At 50.6% G+C, this 20,078-nt stretch overlaps 2 protein-coding genes across 2 annotated transcripts; one reads left to right on the top strand and one right to left on the bottom strand.

Moving 5' to 3' along the window:
- Positions 1-744: 744 nt before the first annotated feature.
- Positions 745-10,401, bottom strand: LOC107124135 (probable G-protein coupled receptor 83). The gene is made up of 5 exons (XM_015427528.1): positions 10,359-10,401; positions 4,055-4,395; positions 3,259-3,384; positions 2,273-2,406; positions 745-748 (listed from the first exon to the last, which is right to left on the bottom strand). The coding sequence occupies exons 1-5, from the start codon at positions 10,399-10,401 to the stop codon at positions 745-747; spliced, it is 648 nt and encodes a 215-aa protein (XP_015283014.1).
- A 3,033-nt stretch (positions 10,402-13,434) lies between these two features.
- On the top strand, positions 13,435-19,669 carry LOC107124134 (uncharacterized protein K02A2.6-like; the record flags this gene model as incomplete). Its single annotated transcript, XM_015427527.1, has 4 exons — positions 13,435-15,371; positions 15,411-15,587; positions 18,863-19,064; positions 19,541-19,669. Coding segments are annotated over 4 exons (2,445 nt in total), but the record flags the coding sequence as incomplete, so codon positions are not given.
- Between the last annotated feature and the right edge of the window lie 409 nt (positions 19,670-20,078).

The following is a 20,078-nucleotide window of genomic DNA, read 5'->3' as shown; positions in this document are numbered from 1 at the left end:
GAGTCGTTCCTTAATGACATCGAAGGATGTCTCCAGTAATTTAGATGGAGCTACTAAGTCCCGAGCAATGTCGAATACAGACTGGCTGCAGGTACTCAAAAAGGTGGCACGGCAGACAGCGTCTCCTTCAATACCGTTTGCTATACGGAAGCATTCAAAACGGTCGAGGTAGGATTCCCAGTTCCCAACCTTGGGGTCGAACAGTTCGATATGGCCCTTGGATGCCATGCCCGTAGTGATTTATCTCTAGGCGCCCTCAGTGATTTCAGTCTGGGCAGGCAGAGAGTGACTTCCCCGTTCGGTTAGGCCTGGGATCCCATCCTCATCGCCAGTTTTAAGTATTGACAAGCAGGAGACGATGATCAATAACGAGGCTTTTATTCATAACATTGCTCAACTCTGATCTGCTCTGATAAGAGCGGCACCCAAACTTATACCTTTCCAGTACTGAACTATATACAATGTTGCTACTTCCATGAGCTCTGATTGGACCTAAACGGAGCCTCCTGATTGGGTACACTGTCTGGCTTCAGGACCACTAGAAGGTCTTTATTAGGTGGCCAATCATAATGGAGGAACTAGAATGCTTCAGCACAAACCATAACACAACAGTTTAAGTATAACTCAGAACATAACAGTGCCATATCCATGCATTTTTATTGCACATTAAAAATTAAAAGCAATAACTTATATGAGGGAAGGAGAGCAAACTTATATTAGAGAGACTGAAGAAAAAGCGAAAAACTAGCTGAAAAGGCAAAAGGGAGAATTTGCATTTATGAGGAAGTGAAGAGAGGGTTAGTCTTTCACCCACTGTTCTGAGTTCCACATCCAATTTAGATGTACTGATAAGTCTAATCTGTCGGTCTCAGTTCTTTAGTCTCCAACATTTGGATATTAAAGGGCTAGGTCATGGTGTCTGTTGCTAGGAGAGACATTGAAACGAAGAGTAAAGGCTTTGCAATATGTTTAAAGTTATGCATTTATAGCTTAGCTGCTAAATGTGGCATTTGCATAGATAATATTTGGGCAGAGCTAGCCTGAGCTTGTCAGAAATCAGAAGCTAAACAGGATTGACTGTGGTTAGTCCTTCTCACTTGATTGGGAGACCCCAATAAAGCTCAGTGTTGTCATGCAGAGGAAGACCATGGCAAAGTTCCTCTCTTTCTATCTTGCCTTGAACCCTCTGAGGGGACATCATTGGTTGGTTGTGATGACAACAGTTAATTATTGTCCGCAACAGTGCAGACAAATTGGACAGGTAATAGTAGCATGTCCCAGAACGGAGTGGCTGGAGACTTGGTTCTGTAACAGCAGATTGTCTCATGGTTGGGCTTGGCTTTCAAGGCTACACCTTCGTCTTTGCTTGAGGACAAGGAGAGGTACCTCAAAGCAGCAGAGTATTGTGTCTTTGACATGAGGTCTCTGGATCCACTTCCAGGTCAGTTCAAGATATTTAGTCATGGCCCTCCCCCAGTGCACGACTACACCCCGGCCCTCCTGGGTCTCAGGCAGCATGGCCTCAGCAGGGAATGCAGGTCACTTCTCACACACTGGAGAGTGGGTAGTGAGTTGAGCCACTGAGCGGCATTGTGGCCCTCTCCTTGTTGTGCTGTTGCCTAAGTGGTTTGGCTGGAGAACCCGCCCTGCCCAGTTCTACTTGCATGCCACAGGGGTCTTTGCAAGAAAATATACATCTGCATTAAACAAAAAGTCCTGTCTTGTGGAGTTTGGATTAGCAGTTGTGAATCTGATGCATATATGTGTCCAGATAGTCTTCTACAGGTAATATGTACCAAAGGCTGTTTCTGGGTCCTTTCTAGGTCCTTAGGGTAAGAAAATGTCAACTTGTGAGGTATAGAAAAACACAGAACTGCAGAGAGGTTGCTTTACCCTAACGTGGTCCCCCCCCCCCCCCCATCCTGAACATTTATTCCTGAACCAACCTGCCCAGCATGATAACTTGGCTGGCAAGACGACAGGGGGGTGGGGATTAGATATAACTGGCCACCTTATATGTAGGGTGTGTGTGTGTGGGGGGGTTGCTTTTGTCTATGTTTTCTGCAAATTTTATTAGCTTATTTAGATTTTATCCGTTTCTTGTTCTGCATTTTTATTGTTACAGATTTAAAAACAACACATTATTAATCAACAGACTGCTACTGCCTCAATTATTAACTTACGCCACATTTCAAGAGCAAGCAAAGGGACGGTCTGAAAGTGTGACATGCACACAGTCTGATGGAGAGAAAAAGCTAGGTTAAAAACTCACCTGTAATTATACTGCAGAAGCTTTTGGTAGATGGCATGGGGTAGCGAGAAGCAGGCGGCCAGTCCCCAGATGACGGAGACGCTCAGTGCTCCTTTAGTCAGGGACAGCCTTGGCTTAAGTGGGTTCAGGATGACCTAAAAGAAACAGGACTTCAGATGAATCTCTCCTTGGTGGATTCCTTGATGGCTCCCATAATGGGAGCTTTTAAGCAAATTACATGTATACTTACGTTATTAGAGAGACGTCAAATGCATTACTAATCTTTCCCATAAAAAGAGCACTTTTTAGTCAATTCTGTGTGCTCTCATGAGAATGTTCCAGGTTTAATTTTCTAATTCTGTAATTTCTCTGCTGTAACAAGAATCCATTAACCATTTTCAATGTTAAGCTGACTTTAGAATTCTGTCATTATTCTAGCCACTAAAGGACTCTCCTGGCGGGAAGGGCGCATGGTGTAGCCTGACCCTGTCAAATCTCGGAAGCTAAGCAGGGTCAGTACTTGGACGGGACACTACCACTCTGCAGAGGAAGGCCAGGGCCAACCACCTGGAGAGCCCCTTGCTGGAGTTGCCATGAATTGGCTGAGATTCGATGGCATTTATGTAGGTGCATAGAGAACTCTCCAAATTCTGCTTCCAACTGTATTAAAAACTGGATCCCAAACAGCTGGTGTTTCTGTGAATATTTACAAGCTGCTAAATAAAATCTGCATTTGTATTAATGCTTGGTAGATCACAAGAGGTGCAGGCCTTCTGTTCATGATGATTAAAGATCTGCCATGTGCAGATTCTAAAAGGCAACTTCCATTGGGCCAGAAAGATCATATGAACTGGCCATAGAACAAATACAAACCACCTGAACACAATCCCACTCTACGGGGTGAAGCCTTAAGGAAACACCTTCTACTGCTTTTCCTTACCACTCTCCAGTGAAGACACTGCTGGTTTCAGAACAAAGTATTTCTGGGATGAGGAGGAATACCATACCTGATGTCGGTCCAGAGCTATAGCTGTCAAGGTCAGTGTGGATACATGGAGGGAGCAATACTGCACAAAGCGGCTGATGTGACACATGGTTTTCCCGAAGACCCATGTGCTGCTCACAAATCGAACCTGTGGAAAACCAACTTGGTCATCAGGAAGACTAAAGGAATCATAGCTACCAAGCCAGAGTGAATAAGAATTCATTTCTTCTCTGTCTTTCTCCTTTTTTTGCATTCAAGCCCTCCTCACCATTCAGAGAGATCCCATCTGAGCCAGGCACATTCTGGTTATTGTGCACACCCATAAAGGTGAATAGCATGGAACAAAACACTACAAAGCTGTAGCTATTTCTTGCTGCATCCCAGCCATACTGCTTGTCTCCCCACTCACTCCTTTACCTCCATCCACAGGAGCTTCTGCCACTGTCGTGGTGGAAAACCCTGTAGGGTTTTTAAGGTAAGAGTTGTTCAGAAGTGCTTTGCCATTGCCTGCTCCTGTGTGTTTCCTTGGTGGTCTCCCATCCAAGTACTAACCAGGGCGGACCCTGCTTAGTTTCTGAGATCTGACGTAATTGGGTTAGCCACTAGTCCCTTACAATGGTTACGCTCATCCTCTCTCCTCTCCCATCTTCCCCACGAAGGCCTCTGCAAGCCCACTAACACACTTTTTTCAGCTTATGACTTTCCTAATAACCTGAACCTGAATTGTTAATGAATGTGCTCCAAGAAAGTAGCCATATGAACAATGCAGTGACCTCCCTTGCTGGACCGGGGCCAAGGCAGGGTGGCGTAGCACTTACCAATGTGAAGGGTGTGTTGAGCAGGGTGATCATGAGGTCTGAGATGGCCAAATTAACAATGAAGAGGCTGGTGGCTGAGCGCATCCTCTTGTTCTTGATCACCACGTGGCAGACCAACAGATTCCCAAAGAGAGAGATGACGATGATGACTGTGTAGGCCGCAATGAGGATAGCCTTCATTGTGGGCTTTTGTGACTCTGGTTCATACTTAGCCAGTTCAGCAAACTTCTCCCACTCAACAATCCGGCTGTCTGTCCAGTTGAAAGATGTCCTGTTGCCAGTCTGATAGAGTAACATGAGTTTGGCCAAAGAACCATTGTGGTTCAGCTCCTCCAGAGTGCCTAGGAAGGGAGAGGAACATGGCAGCAGTGACAGGAGTGTAGGAGACGGGGTGGCTTCTGTCCAAATTATGCTCTGCATGGATGGACACAAGTCAAGGGGCCGATGGGCTGTTTGTTCCAGCAAACAAGATGAATGGATTGCCCCAGAGAGAGCTCCATTCTTTAACCTGCCAGAGGGGATGCCATTAGCACAAGGCACAACAGCCATTAAATAACCAAGTAGAAAGAAACCTGGGGGTGCAATAAATACTTTGCAACATATAGCCAGAAAAGCACTTGGCTGTTTGATAGAAATGCTTAGGAGAGATGTGGCACCGGGAGAGGCCAGGCAGTTCATATTTCCCCTGCATGCTGAAAGGTGGTAGGAGGGTATGCACAAAAGGGAGAAAAAAGTTAATGGCACTGGGCAAGGCTGCCAGCCCCAAGGAACCTAAGGCAGCACTGAATAATGTTTACATCATAGGGGGCTGTAGCTCATCCTCACTTTGAATCCTGTTTAGTTCTCCTTTAGGCTTTTGGTCTTCCCTGCTTCCGGGAGTGTCCTATGCTCCAGGCATTTTGCTTCAGTTCTGCTCCAACATTTTTCTTTTTCTCAAGCCATTTAGCCTTTTATTTACTGTGAAATGTGTTTCCATTTTGGAGAGTTCATTCTTCTCAAATGACCACACTGAGCATTCTCTGCTCTTTGACTCCCCCCCCCCAGCTTAACTGTCTGGTAGAACTTGTGAATTGTACAAGAATATTACATTAGAGAACATTTGCATCATCTCTTCCTGGCTACAGTAGCTATGAATCCCAAGCGATTCGCTGCTTGGGATTCAGGCGCGCACGCCACCACCCTGCTCGCTGCAAACAGGGCGGCAGCATACGGGGCTGGCTGTGAATGGGCTGGCAGCTGGAGGGGCAGCAGTGCACGTGTCTGAATCCCAGGCAGCGAATCATCACTGGGAAATCAGCCCCGCACACCACAGCCCCCCCCACTCCCAAAAAGACCTTTTAAAGGGTCTTTTTGCGAGCAGAGCATGTGGCCAGCAACACTGTGGTGTCCTTCCTATTGGGGGGGGGCTGTGTTTCCTTTAAATCATACTCTGTGATGTGCTTGCTTTTAGGGGAAACGGTTTTAACTTTTAATTCACACTTTGTGAATATGAACTTGGTAGTTTCTGCCGCCACCAGGAATTTAAAATTCCAACTCTCTCTCCTTTGGTAGTGTAACCCAGGGGCTGGGCACTTCAGAGGACTATGTGGCCCTGAGGATATTTAAACAAAAATGGATTTATTGAAATAAGAATAAAATAGGTTTCTGGAAAAGGGAACTTGTAAAATATAACTAGTAAGCTTGGTGTCACACCAGTCTCTCAGACACCAAAATTCCACTCTGACAGGATTCTCTCTCTTCCTCACATATGTAGCCAAACTGGCTAAACTCTTTGACTTTTCCACACAGGATAAAATATTGGTCTAATCACACAGTTTAGACACAACTGGTTTCTTTTCCTTATAGACTCTCTTACACTACTTTAAGAGTTCCACAGACTCTCTTTAATGGCTCTTCCACACTTCACTTTCCAAAGACACACAGAACACTGAACTCTGTCATAAAACACACACACTTCTCAGAACATCCCCTCCCACACTCTCAGTCATCAGCCAATCACAGCACACAAATTTCCCTCCATCGCCCTCCTTGCATTACTGCAGTAAAACTAACATTTAAAGGAACACACACACATCAAAACAAGGAATCATTACAAACACCCCCTCTCCCTCCCTCCTGAAAGATTTAAAGGGCCCTCCAGCTGATCTGCAGGCCAGGTGCTCCCCGTCGATCAGCTGAAGCCTTTTAAATCTTGCAGGAGGGGAGGGAGAGGGGTGGCTGTGCCTGGCCACTCTTGGGGGTGGGGCTTGGGGGCATCCCCGCCCACCCCTGGAACCCCCCCAATCACCCCGTCAGAGAGATGAAGGGACCTGGCAACCCTAGGCATTACACCCTGCTGAGCTCCTTTCTCTCAGCAAACCTGCCCTCCCCAGGTTCCACCGAGGGTTGCCAGACCCCCTGCTGGAGGCGAGGGTACCCCGATGCCAGGCCCTGTCCCTAGCCACCAATCAGATGGCTGGTGGTGGTGGGGACCTATGTGGAGAAAGAGGAAGGCCCAGGCTTTGTTGTCAGTGTTGCACAGGAAGTGACATCATCACACCAGCAACATCCAGGTGATGCTCTGTTAATTTGGCAAAACCTCTATACTAGTTATACTGTAAGGTTTTTGCCCAAATACCAAAGCGTTACCTGGATATTGCTGGTATGATGACATCACTTCCTGTGTGATGCCAGTGATGAGGCTTGGGCCTTTCTCCAGGCAAGTCTCCCTATCCCACACCAGTTGCCAGAAGGGACCTGGCAGCCCTAGCTTCACATTCAAAATGTCCAGGAATTTTACAGCCTGGAGTTGGAAACACTACGTGAGTGGTCCCATTTTGCTCTTACAGTCTACCTTGTTTACTGCTAATGGCAGGTCTAAATATGACTCTAGAAGGAGACAAGCAGGAAGGACACATGCAGATGAGCATTTGTGCATACATGGTGGCTCTCAAACGAAAAAGGATAATCCTTGGAAGATGCTTACTTGTACCCATATTCCTCTTTTCTTGTCAGCCCCAAGCAAAGACAATAACACTCTGCATTAGGTGCTCTATTATTAAAGCTAAATTATGCATAGAAAATCAAATTATCTAGGAGAGCAGTTTTCAGGCTCCATAACCACACTTAATTTGTTTGTAATTTCCTGCTTCTTTTCAGTTTCACTCACACCCTGCCTTTTCTTTACAAGGCAGTTGTGTCTGCCAAGGACTTCTGAGTGTTAATGGAGGATTTCAGGGTGCTTCTCTCACTTGACACTATCAGACTTTGACGCTGCCCATGCACTAGTGTGTTTCATCCTGCAATCTCCTTGGAAGCAGGAGAGCAAACAATCTTGAATACACATGAAACTGCCTTATGCTGAATCAAACCGTTGGTCAATCACGGCCAGTCTTGTCTTCTCAGACTGGCAGTGGTTCTCCATGGTCTCAGATAAAAGGTCTTTCACATCATCTACTCCTTGGTCCTTTGTAACTGGAGATGCCAGGGATCAAACCTGGGACCTTCTGCATGCCAAGCCACGGCTCTGCCATTGGAGTACGCCCCCCCCTTCCTACTGAGAAGCCCAGGATAAACTTCTGCTGAGCCATGCGGCTCTCTCATGGCATAGTCTGAAACCCACAGATGTAAGGAGAATAAATTGTGAGTGTGGAAATAACACCCTCCTTATCATGTGTTGTTACTTTGTTGTTGTTCAGTCGCACAGTCGAGTCCGACTCTTTGCGACCCCATGGACCAGCTCCCGCCAGGCCCTCCTGTCTTCCACCGTCCTCTGAAGTTTGCTCAATGTCATGTTCGTTGCATCTATGACACTGTCTAACCATCTCATCCTTTGCTGTCCCCGTCTTCTTTACTTACTTGTTCATTACTCCCCTGTGGCAGCTCTACCCATATGGTGACCCACAGGCTCTCTGGACACGGAGCTTTATTTACACTCAGCAACAGTGGCCGCTTGGCCCAGGTTGTATTGGACCTTCTAAGTGCCACAAAGCCCTGCCTTTTTAAAGATTCATGGCTGAAGATCATCACTTGGTTTATATACCCAGAAGGAAAGTCTGTCCCAGAGGGGGAACGAATGGGGAGACTTGAGTTAAAATTGCTCCTTTCTATTTAATATACTGGGTGACCTTGGGTCAGACACTTTCTTTCCATCTAACCAATCTCACATGTAAGGTTGCCAACCTCCAGGTGGGGTCTGCAGTTCTCCCAGAATTACAAATGATCTCCAGACTGCAGAGATCAGTCTCCCTGGAGGAAATCACAGCTTGGGGGGCTCGACTTTAAGGCACCACCTCCCTGCAGAGTTCCCTTCCCAGGCTCCACCCACAAATCTCCAGGAATATCCTAACTCAGAGTTGGCAACCCCACATAGTGGTGTTGTGAGGGTAACATGGAGGTGGGCAAACCATGTATGTTTCCCTGAGCTCCTTGGGAAAAGGGTGGGATAAAAATGCAATAAATAGACCAAAAGAAAGCTTCACCCTGACAACAGTCTGTGCTTGTTTTTCTTAGTTTTATGAACTGGCAAAAATGTTCTCTGTCAGAATCTGTTTCAGATCCCTGTGACTCTGAAACAGACCCTGAAATGGAAGAGTTTTGCAGGTCCCCAAGACCATGGATGGTCCCACAGCTTTTGCTCTCATACCCTGAGGACCCCATTTCAAAGGGAGCCCGAGAAGCCTTAGAGGCAGCAGGTGGTGGCAGCAGCAGCAGCAGCAGCATCTTAAACATTTCAGAAACAGCCTCTGGACAGACCTTGCAAAGTGGCACAACTCCAGCCCAGCAGCACTGAAAACAAACTACCCCTAACTGGAAATTGTACCCAAAGGAGACACACACAGATGTCTAAGGAACTTCTGGACCTTGCAGATGCTCCTAGGCTGCAATCAACACACGTTCAGGATCCGAAGCCCCAGGTTTCACGTGGGACCAGGAGCCTCAGGGGATGCTCTGCCAGCATTGCTAGGCTCTGGGAGCATTCTTGGCTCCACGTCCTCAGCTCTACAGCCACCTCAAGGTGACATTATGCAAAACTGCTGCCCAGTGGGCAATGGTCCCCGTGAAAGACACAAAAGCAAACCTCTGTTGAATTGCATTTCTTTACGCACCTGCTGCTGAGCAAAGCATTGGCGTTAGCTGATCATCCCGACTGCTTTGGAAATGGCCCAGCTGTGATCTTGCGAGGAGAAAGATGTGAATCGCTCTCCTTCTCCTCCTCCTCCTCCTCCTCCTCCTCCTCCTCCTCCTCGCTCTCCTTCTCCTCCTCCTCCTCCTCCTCCTCCTCCTCCCCTGCAGGCTAACTGCAATCCAGCTCTCTGCTCTGCCTGCCAGATTGGCCCCCTTGCTCTTCCCCAGAACACCAACATAGTCCACACCTGCTCTCGGGGACTTGTGCTTTGGTAACAAGCCAATCAGATGTAGGGAGGAAAGCCTGTGGTGGGCATCTGTGTGTGAGTGTGTGTGGTGTATACATGTTTTATTCACAAAGGGGAGGCTTTTGCTTCTAGCGGTGATTTTTAATAGGCAAGTGGGTCTATTGCTCCTCTGATGCAAAGAAAGGAGACATTTACGGAATGTTTGGGGGTTTTTATCCACAGTTAAAACTGCATATAGAAAAGGCAGGGCTGTTAATAACAGAGTAGTAAAATGGAGTGGTTCAATGGCAATACCAGGCACACTGCCAAGACCAGAAGCGCGGGGTGGTGGTGGTGGTAAACTCTGATGCTCTGTTAAGATGGGCAAGAAGTTTTGTTTCCCCTTTTTACAGTCCTCCTTTCAGTACAGTATCACACACCACCTTCATAACTGCAGCCCTTGTTCTGGATTCACAGTCAACATTGTGACAAAGTTTGAGTCCAGTGGCACCTTTAAGAAGAAGAAGAGATTGGATTTATACCCCGCCCTTCACTACCCAAAGGTGTCTCAGAGCGGCTTTCAAACTCCTTTCCCTTCCCCTCCCCACAACAGACACCCTGTGAGCAGGGTTCCCTCTAAGCTGAGTTAGTGTGAGCTAGCTCACCCATTTTTGTCTTAGCTCAGGAAGGATGGCTCCAGAGCAAACTGATTTGATGCAGTAGCCAAATCGCTCGCTCACAACTTTAATGCTGGTTGCTCACAAAGTAGAATTTTTGCTCACAGGACTCCCCAGCTTAGAGGGAGCATTGCCTGTGAGGTAGGTGACCAACAGACTTTAATTATGGGTATAACCTTTTGTGTGCCATGCATGCAGACAAAAGCTTATTCCCAGAATTAAATTTTATTGGTCTTAAAGGTTCCACTGGACTCAAACTTTGTTCCATTCCTTCAGACCAATACATCTACCCACCTGAGTCAACACTATATGGTTCAGTTATCTCTACTGGATCCATAGGCATGCATTGAAAAGACCACCCTGCTTACCTGTCTAGCCAGGGCTGGTTATTTGGCCGAGTCACCGAGGGGCTGCCCAGCGACGAAAGTGCTGAGTCACCATAGGCTCATTCTCAACCATCAGCAGTATGTAAGGTTGCTAACCTCCAGGTGGGGCCTGGAGATCTCCTGGAATTAAAACTGATCTCCAGATGACTCAGGTCTGTCCCCCTTGGGAGAAAAAATTGCTGTTTTGGAAGGTTATACCCTACTGGGGTCCTTCCCCTCTCCAAATCCCACCCTCCCCAAGCTCCACCCTTGAATCTCCAGGAATTTTCCAGCCCATAGTTGGCAGCCCAGCACCTCTCCTGGGTTTGCACCCACACTGGCTGGGTCCAAAAGGAGAGGATGGGTACACCCTGAGTTGACCATCCGAGCAAAGTTTTTAAAAAAGAGCTCAACAACACATTTTCCTTTGAAAATCACACCCCAGGGCCCCAATTCCAACTGGGACCATGATGCAAAGGGGGTGGTGGTGGTAGTAAGACTTCCCTCCTTGTGTTGTTTTTTCCCATCTGAAATGGCCCCAGGAAAATTTGCTGTATTGGCAATCACGTCTTGCAGGAAAAGGACCGTGTTGTTCTGTTGAGAAAAAGTAAAATCTTTAAATCCCTCATTGCAAAACCAGCAGGCTGCCTTCTCATGAACTTTGATGGTTTTGAAATAAATCCCAGAACAGGAAACACTTTTTGTTGTTCAGTCGCACAGTCGAGTCCAACTCCTTGCGACCCCATGGACCAGATCACGCCAGGCCTTCCTGTCTTCCGCCATCCTCTGAAGTTGGCTCAATTTCATGTTCGTTGCATCTATGACACTGTCTAACCATCTCATCCTTTGCCGTCCCTGTCTTCTTTGACCTTCAATCTTTCCCAGCATCAGGGTCTTCTCCAGTGAGTGCTCCCTTCTCATTTGGTGGCCAAAGTATTTGAGCTTCAGTTTCATTATCTGGCCTTCCAGGGAACAGTCAGGGTTGATTTCTTTTAGGATTGACTGATTTGATCTTCTTGCAGTCCAAGGGACTCTCAGTGACACTTCAGATGAACAGAGAAAGGTCACGGAATTTTTCATTTCTCTACCAGAAACTTTTGCAAATGTGATTAGTGTAATGTACTGTCGCCATTACCACGTGTAGTGCATTCAGCCGGACATGCCCGGACTTGCCCGGGCTGACCAGGCAATATTCCTCAGCAGCTTCAGTCGAAAGACAAAGGATCCATAGGATCCTAGCCGGCCCAATCAAAGGGCCAGCTTCCCAGCCGGGAGACCAATGGTCGCCCGGTTACTGTAAATAGCCTATCGGGAGTAGGGGGTGTGTTTAGGTGTGCTTGGTGGCGGGTTTTCTGAACGCATATAAACCGGCCTGCGAGCTGGTTTCTTTGTCTTGTTCCTGAACTAATAAAGTACTCTTGCTGAATCACTCTTGCTGAATCACTCCACATTCTGAGTACTTTTCACTGGCGACGAAGGTGGGATCTACGACCCCATGAACAAGACCCGGACGCCAACACGAGTACCGCACCGAGCCTGACGCCGAGACCTCTCCGGGAACCGCGCAACTTCGCATCCCAGCTCTCCGGCAACTGCTCATCGCTCCGCTCCCGGCTCCGCTTGCACACTGCTGACCCCTCGAGCAGCAGCATCGCTCTCCACGCCTAGCACGCTTCAGGCTAAGCTCGCCCGACCAGCGCGCCCGCCTCACCCGGTCCTCCGAGCGTCCACGAGCATCCGCGGAAATGTCGGAGCAAAACGCCACCTCCGCTCCCTCCTCTGCTTCCACCTCCTCATCCTCCGGGCCCAACGCATCCTCCGGGGTCGCCACCGCCGCTCCAGCAGGGACCTCGCACGAAGGCATCGCTCCGTTTGACTTGGCCCACCCCGAACGATGGACCACATGGGTGAGGATCCTCAAGCACTACCTTGCCTGCATGCGGGTCACCGACGCCGAATTGAAGAGATCCCAGCTCATCCGGCTGTGTGGGATGGACACCCTGCTCCTTCTGCAGAACCTAATCTCACCTAAGGAGGTAGAGGAGGTGAGCTTCGAGGCCCTCATCACGGCTCTCACGGCCCATCTAGCGCCACAGCCCTCCAAATTTGCGGCCCGCATGGATTTTTTTGTGAAGGTCCAGGGCCCCGAAGAGAAAGCTGCGGACTTCCTGGCCAACCTTCGCAAGGCCGCCATGAAATGCGATTTCAGCAACCTGGACGAGACCCTGCTGAATCAGTTCTTGTTGGGTTTACGAGAGGCCAAACTGAGGAGGCGCCTCATTCGGGATGATGACCTCACGCTAGCCACGGCTTTAAAGGATGCGGCTGCCTTCGAGAATGAGCACCCGGGCCACGGCGGCCATCGGGTACACCGCACCCAAGCCGGAGGGGATTCGGCAGACTCCGAAGAGGAGGCAGTGGCGCAACTCCACCGCAAGCCGTCACAACCTCACCGTTCGAAGGGCGCACCGCCAGCGAGGCCGTCGGAGCCAGCTTCCTCCTGTGCCAGCTGCGGGGACGCGCATGAACGTCGGAGCTGCCGTTTCCGCGAGGCGGTCTGCAGGTCCTGCAACAAGCAGGGCCACATCGCCAAGGTCTGCCGCAGCCGCCGCCAGCCACCCAGGAAACCCAGCCACCAGTGGGAACCCATCCACACTGTGGACCTCCATTCGATCGACACAAATGCCGTCGGCCACCAGCCCCAGCCCCAGGTAGGTGACTTGCCCCGTCAGAGCCGAAACAAAGTCCATGTTACGGTCCGGATAGAGGGGTCCCCCTGTAGCATGGAACTTGACACGGGCTCCGAGTTTACCATTATCTCGGAGGAGACGTTGCGGACAGTGTGTCCCAACGGGGGACCCCCTCTGCGCAAACCACACATCAGGCTTCAGGATTTCAATAAGAATCCTGTGGTGGTGCGGGGCTGGGGCACGTTCCTGGTGGAGTTCCAGGACTTCAAGGGTTGTTTGGACATTCTGGTGGTGGGGGGCCGGCTTTCCAGTCTCCTGGGGATGTCGTGGTTTAAGCCGCTGGGCCTGACCATCGGGGGCATCCACCAGCTGCAGCAAGCCGATTTCGCGGACGTTTGCAACGAATTCCCCCGGGTTTTCGATGGGTCCTTAGGCAAGTTCACGGGGGCCCCCATCTCCCTGGACCTGGACCCGGCGGTCCGGCCCATACGGATCAAGGCCAGGTTTCCGCCCTTAACGGTAAGGCCGAAAATCGAGGCGGAACTCGACAAGCTGGTGGCGCAAGGGGTGTTGGAGCCGGTGGCATCGGCACGCTGGGAAACCCCCATTGTCACACCGATCAAACCAAACGGGGACGTCCGGATCTGTGCGGACTATAAGTGCACAATTAACAAAGCACTGCAGGACCACGCGTACCCCGTTCCGGTGGTCAGCCACGTGCTGGCGGCGCTCGCGGGGGCTCGCATATTTGGAAAGCTGGACTTGGCGCAGGCCTATCAGCAGCTGCCGGTGGACGCCGCCACGGCGGAAGCCCAGACGATCGCCACGCACAGAGGGGCTTTCAAGGTCCACCGGCTCCAGTTCGGCGTCTCGGTGGCTCCGGGGATTTTTCAATCTTTCATGGACTCTCTCCTCAAAGGTATCCCCGGGGTACAGCCCTTTCTAGATGACGTCTTGATCACCGCCCCCGACGCCGCGTCGTTTGCCACCCGACTCCGTACCGTTCTCCAACGCTTCGACCAGGCGGGGCTGAAGGTGAAGCGCGAAAAATGCTTGCTCGGCGTGCCCAAAGTGGAGTTTCTAGGGTTCGCGGTCGACGCACAGGGCATTCACCCCACGGCGGAGAAGACCAGAGCGATCTCGAACGCCCCAGCCCCCACATCAAAGACCGAGCTACAGGCCTTCTTAGGCCTCCTGAACTTTTACCACTCTTTTCTTCCCCTCAAAGCTGCAGTAGCCGAACCCCTCCATCGGCTCCTCGACAAGGGCGCGCCGTGGGTCTGGGGGACGGCTCAGCAGGCGCCTTTCCAGGCGGTCAAAGACCTCCTCGTCTCAAATTCGGTACTCGCACACTTCAACGAGGACCTGCCGGTGGTGCTGGCTTGCGACGCCTCTCCATATGGGGTCGGGGCGGTCCTGGGGCACAAACTGCCTGACGGTCGGGAGGTACCTGTGGCCTATTACTCCCGTACCTTGTCTGCGGCGGAGCGCAACTACGCGCAGATTGACAAGGAGGCTCTTGCTATAGTGGCCGGGGTGAAAAAATTTCACCACTACCTCTACGGCCGGCCCTTCACGGTCCCCACGGACCACAAGCCTCTCCTGGGTCTGTTCGCCCCGGACCGCCAGACCCCCCAGATGACTTCGCCCCGAGTGATCCGGTGGTCCGTCTTCCTGGCGGGCTACAACTACAGGCTCCTGCACCGGCCCGGGAAGGCAATGGGCCACGCGGACGCCTTGAGCCGCCTGCCTCTGCCGGAAACGGAGCCTGACCCGGCCCCAGCCCATCACATCGCGCTGCTGGAAACGCTGCCCGACCAGCCGGTTCACGTGAAAGAGGTGGCCCGGCGCACCGAAAAGGACCCTATCCTCTGCCGCGTCCTGGACTGGGTGAGAAGGGGGTGGCCGTTGGCCTCGGCGGGACCCGACTTTGCGGCCTATGCCTCGCGCAAAGACGAACTGTCTGCTCACAAGGGTTGTGTGCTGTGGGGAGGTCGGGTGGTAATCCCTTCCCCACTCCGAGACCGAGTACTTGCAGCATTGCACGAGGCTCACCCAGGAGTGGTGCGGATGAAAGCGCTGGCTCGGAGTTATGTGTGGTGGCCCGGCCTCGATCAGGACATTGAGAGACTGGTGAAACTGTGCCAACCCTGCCAGGCGTTCCGGCCCGCACCGCCCCGAGCGCCCGATCGAGCTTGGGAGTCTTCCCACAAACCTTGGTCCCGGCTACACTTGGACTTTGCGGGGCCGTTCCAGGGACAAATCTTTTTCATTCTAGTGGACGCTTACAGTAAGTGGCTGGAGGTGGTGCCGGTACCGTCTACCTCCTCGAAGGCCGCCATCAGAGCCATGCGCCACATTTTTAGCTCCCACGGCCTTCCAGACACCCTGGTGACCGACAACGGCACAGCATTTACCTCCAGCGAGTTCCAGGACTTCACGAGGTACTGTGGAATCCGACACGTCCGGTCAGCGCCCTTCCACCCGGCAACCAACGGCCAGGCGGAGCGCATGGTGCGCACCACCAAGGAAACACTGCGCAAGTTCGACAGTAAGGACTGGGACTACAAGCTGGCGGTGTTCCTGTTCGGCCAACGCACGACCCCGCACACCGAGACCGGCTGCAGCCCGGCGGAGCTCCTGATGGGTCGTCGCCTAACCTCCCGGCTGGACCGTCTACACCCAGACAGGGCCCCCGAGATGGAACCGACATCGGAATCACACGCAGCCGCCCGAGGGTTCTTCCCGGAAGACCCAGTCTACGCTAAGAACTACGCCCAGGGGCCACCCTGGATCCCTGCGAGAGTGGTCCGGGTGCGAGGCCCGCGCTCCTATGAGGTCTCCTGTGAGGACGGACAACTGCTACACCGCCACATCGACCAACTGCGGCGCCGGGTCCTTCCGAACGACCCCGAGGACCTGGAGCCCCAGGAGCACAACGAAACTTCAGGCCACGCACCCGAACCGCAGAACCCGGCCTCGGCCCCGGTCACTCTGGAGCCCCCGGCGTTGCCCCCGCAGGAAACACCGCCGTCGGAAACGCCACAGCAAACCGCCCCGCCACGGCCACAAGGAGCAGCCCCGAACAGCACCCCGGACCTCCGCCGCTCTACAAGGCCCAGGAAGGCCCCCGCGTATCTACAGGACTTTGTATGTGGGTAGTTTGGACTATGGGGGGAGGGGTGTAATGTACTGTCGCCATTACCACGTGTAGTGCATTCAGCCGGACATGCCCGGACTTGCCCGGGCTGACCAGGCAATATTCCTCAGTAGCTTCAGTCGAAAGACAAAGGATCCATAGGATCCTAGCCGGCCCAATCAAAGGGCTAGCTTCCCAGCCGGGAGACCAATGGTCGCCCGGTTACTGTAAATAGCCTATCGGGAGTAGGGGGTGTGTTTAGGTGTGCTTGGTGGCGGGTTTTCTGAACGCATATAAACCGGCCTGCGAGCTGGTTTCTTTGTCTTGTTCCTGAACTAATAAAGTACTCTTGCTGAATCACTCTTGCTGAATCACTCCACATTCTGAGTACTTTTCAATTAGCTTTCTGCAAATTAAAGGAGATTTAAATTTTGAATCAGCCGTTGCTGAAATTTCAACTGAACTGCAAAGATGCAAAAATTTGCATGCTGATGTTTCTGCATTGTCTCAGGAGTTTGCTCACAAAGTATTTGTTAACCAGAGACAAAGATTCTCTCAGCCTGAGCATCTATTTACTAATAGCGAAAGGCACCCCCTGCATGCGGATACTTATTTCCGCAAAACAAGGGTACCTGGAGGCTAAAGAGGTTTTTCTGCACTCTTGGAGTACTCTCCAGGGTTGTAGAAAAATTGTACATGTTTTAAAAAGTATACGTGGGATACTCAAATCCCCTCCCAAAGTCAAACTGCATTCTCTACTTTCAGATCCCCAGAAGAACGCTCAGGAGCTCAAGGAAAGCTGTGCGGCTGCACACACCGCTGCTAAGAACGACAGGAGCAGCTGTTGGAGCCGTGAGGACAAGGGCTCGTGGCTCCAGCCGTCCACCCGCAACACAAACTGCCAACTCAGAAACTGTCACTACCCCACAGATCTGTATACAGGTGGACCCGACAGGCAGAGGCTTTATCCTGATCCCGAGGAAGACAAGGAGCCTTTCCTCCCCGTCCCTCACGGTACAGTCTCAGGAGTCAATGGGGGAGGGGGGAGCAAGTGAGTGTGCGCAGGGAGAGAAACTAGGAACAGAGACCTGAGAAGTGGAAGGGGGGTGAGGAGGGGGAGAAAATCTGGAGGGAGGATGGAAGGGGCTGACTCCTGCATTTTCAGAACACTCACAGGCTCTGCGATCCGACTCCAGTCCAGCCCCACTCCAGGAATGCAGAACAAGTGGAGAAAGGGTGGGAAGCTGCCTTCCCCAGTCCAGCGCCGGCTGCCTGCCTGCCCCTCCTGATGAGAAGTTGCCTAATACAGTTACTGTTGCTGCTTTCTCTCCCTCTCCTGTGCCTGCCCTCACTCACACAGCCAGCTTGCCTGCTTCGCCTGCTTTGCACTGAACTGTCACCTGAGGCTCAGTTGTTCCAAATCGGCAGTGCACGCCTTGGTGGAGAAGCCTGGGCAGTAACTACCAAGCACTGGCCTCACCGTCACCACTGGGGGTAGAGGGAGGGAAAAGGATGGGCTCACCTGATGCCGCTTCTGCAGGCCGGGAGCTGTAGGAAATACTCCCCTTGAGTATCGCGGGTCCCGCCTCTTGTGTATTCTCTAATGCCAAAACTGGCATCCGCCAAGGGCAATCAATAGTCATTAAGACACAGCAGGGTGGTCAGCCAGGCTATTCTTCAGCGGGAAAGCCCTTTGAAATCTGATGCTTCGGATGTAAGAAGACTGGGCATAAAGATTCTTCAATGTAAAGTCCCTGTAAAACCACACATAAGAGAGAAAATACAGAGACTAGTACAAGTTTTAAGGCTAGAAACTTCACAGCATCTTTGAGTGGACATGCAAGTCAAAGTCATTCATTATTGATTCAGGAGCTAGTAATCATGTCAGGCTCATTGGAATTGTTTCGCAATATGTATTGTTTGGAGATAAAAATACGATATATTCAAGAATGTCTGGCACCATCATACTCTGGCCAAAAGATGGTGCCAAAGGATTAGAAATAACGAATGTGCTGTCTTTATCAGTGGAAATCTGTTGGCTGTCTCTGAATTTGAGAAGCAAAATTACAGTGGAATTTTTCAATGGCAAATGCACATTATCTCGTGAAGGGAAAGTCTTCCTGACAGGAACGAGAAAGAATGGACAGTATCATGTACAGAGAAAAGGTTTACCACAATTAAGTACAAGTGATGAAATGGAATACAGTAAATGTAATGATGATTTTGAAGATGATGTACCTGTACAAAATGAATGCTGCTAAAATGTGTTCTCATGACATGTACACACATCTTTGGCACCACCGGATGTGTCATACAGAACATTTTGGACATGCAAAGTAAGGATCTTGCAATTGGAATAGACTGTGTTAAATGCAAAACTAACTTTGATGGTGTTTGTTGCCTAGAAGGAAAAGCTACTAGCCAACCATTTCCAAAGCACTGGGAGAAGACGACCATGGAGATCCTGGATTTGATCCACTCAGATGTTTGTGAACCACTGCCTCCCACGGTAGCAGGTTATAAATATTTCCTGACATTCACTGATGATCACAGTAAATACATAACTCTTTATTTGCTTGAAAACAAAGTGCAGGTTCTTGACAGATTCAAGAACTACACTGCAATGGTGAGCAACAGGTTTGGGAAGAAGCCCCAAGTGCTCAAATCCAATAATGGAGGAGAGTTCACCTCGAATGCAATGCAAGAGCTCCTGAGAGAGCAAGGCATCCAGCACCAGACAACTATGCCCTACAAACCACAGCAGAATGGGGTAGCTGAAAGGAATAATCGGACTCTTATCACAATGGTAAGATACATGCTTAAGGACGCACAATTATCACACACCCCATTGGGTAAAGCCATTTTGACAGTGGCATATACACACAATAGACTGATCACAAAGTCTGTAGGTAGAATTCCATATGAACTTTGGTTTGGCCACAAACCTAACATGGCTCATGAGTGTTTGGCTGCAGAGCCTTTGCATACCTGTCTAAAGAAAAGAGAGAATCAAAGCTGAGTGACCATGCCAAAGAAGGCATGTTTGTTAGCTACTCAGCTGCTAAGAGAAGAAGAGGGAAGAGGAGACTGGATTTATACCCTACCCTTCACTCAGAGTCTCAGAGTGGCTTACAGTCTCCTTCCCTTCCTCTCCCCATGACAGACACCCTGTGAGGTAGGTGAGGTAGCAAAGCCTACAGAATAATGGATCCAAAGACACATGAGATAACAATTTCTAGATCTGTCCATTCTGATGAAAATGAAAGTCCTACTGCTTCAAAGGGGGCCAACACAGAAGTGGACAAACTACTTGCGTACCGAGGTGTAAGTGACATCAAGGAAGAAGCAGAAGATGCTGATCCTGATGAGACCCAACCAGATGAAGCTTCCCAAGATGCTGTAGCTGCATAAGACACTCCACCAGTCATGTCTGAACCACAAAGGGAACCCAGAGAGACCGAATAAGTTGAGGTGAGACGATCACAGTGTTCTACCAGAGGTATTCCAGACCCAAAGCTGAATCTGCTTGCAGAAGTGGCGGAAGAACCAGAGCCTTCATCGTATGCAGACATTTCCCGCCTACCACCTCAAGAGGCACAGGAGTGGAAGCAAGCAGCAAGAGCAGTGCTGAATGTGCTACACAAGCTTAACATACGGACACTCACTGAGCTTTCCGAAGGGAAGAACTCAATAGGATGCAAATGGGTCTTTAAGAGGAAGCACGATGCAAATGGGAAGGCCCAGCGCCACAATGGCAGACTGGTGGCTAAAGGATATTCTCAGAAGTATGAAGAGGACTATGATCAGACTTTTGCACCTG

Source organism: Gekko japonicus, unplaced genomic scaffold, assembly GCF_001447785.1.
Source record: "Gekko japonicus isolate JY-2015 unplaced genomic scaffold, Gekko_japonicus_V1.1 scaffold5574, whole genome shotgun sequence".
In the NCBI taxonomy this organism is placed as follows: domain Eukaryota; kingdom Metazoa; phylum Chordata; class Lepidosauria; order Squamata; family Gekkonidae; genus Gekko; species Gekko japonicus.
The sequence above is the reverse complement of the archived record's forward strand: the minus strand, read 5'-3'. Positions and strand labels throughout refer to the sequence as shown.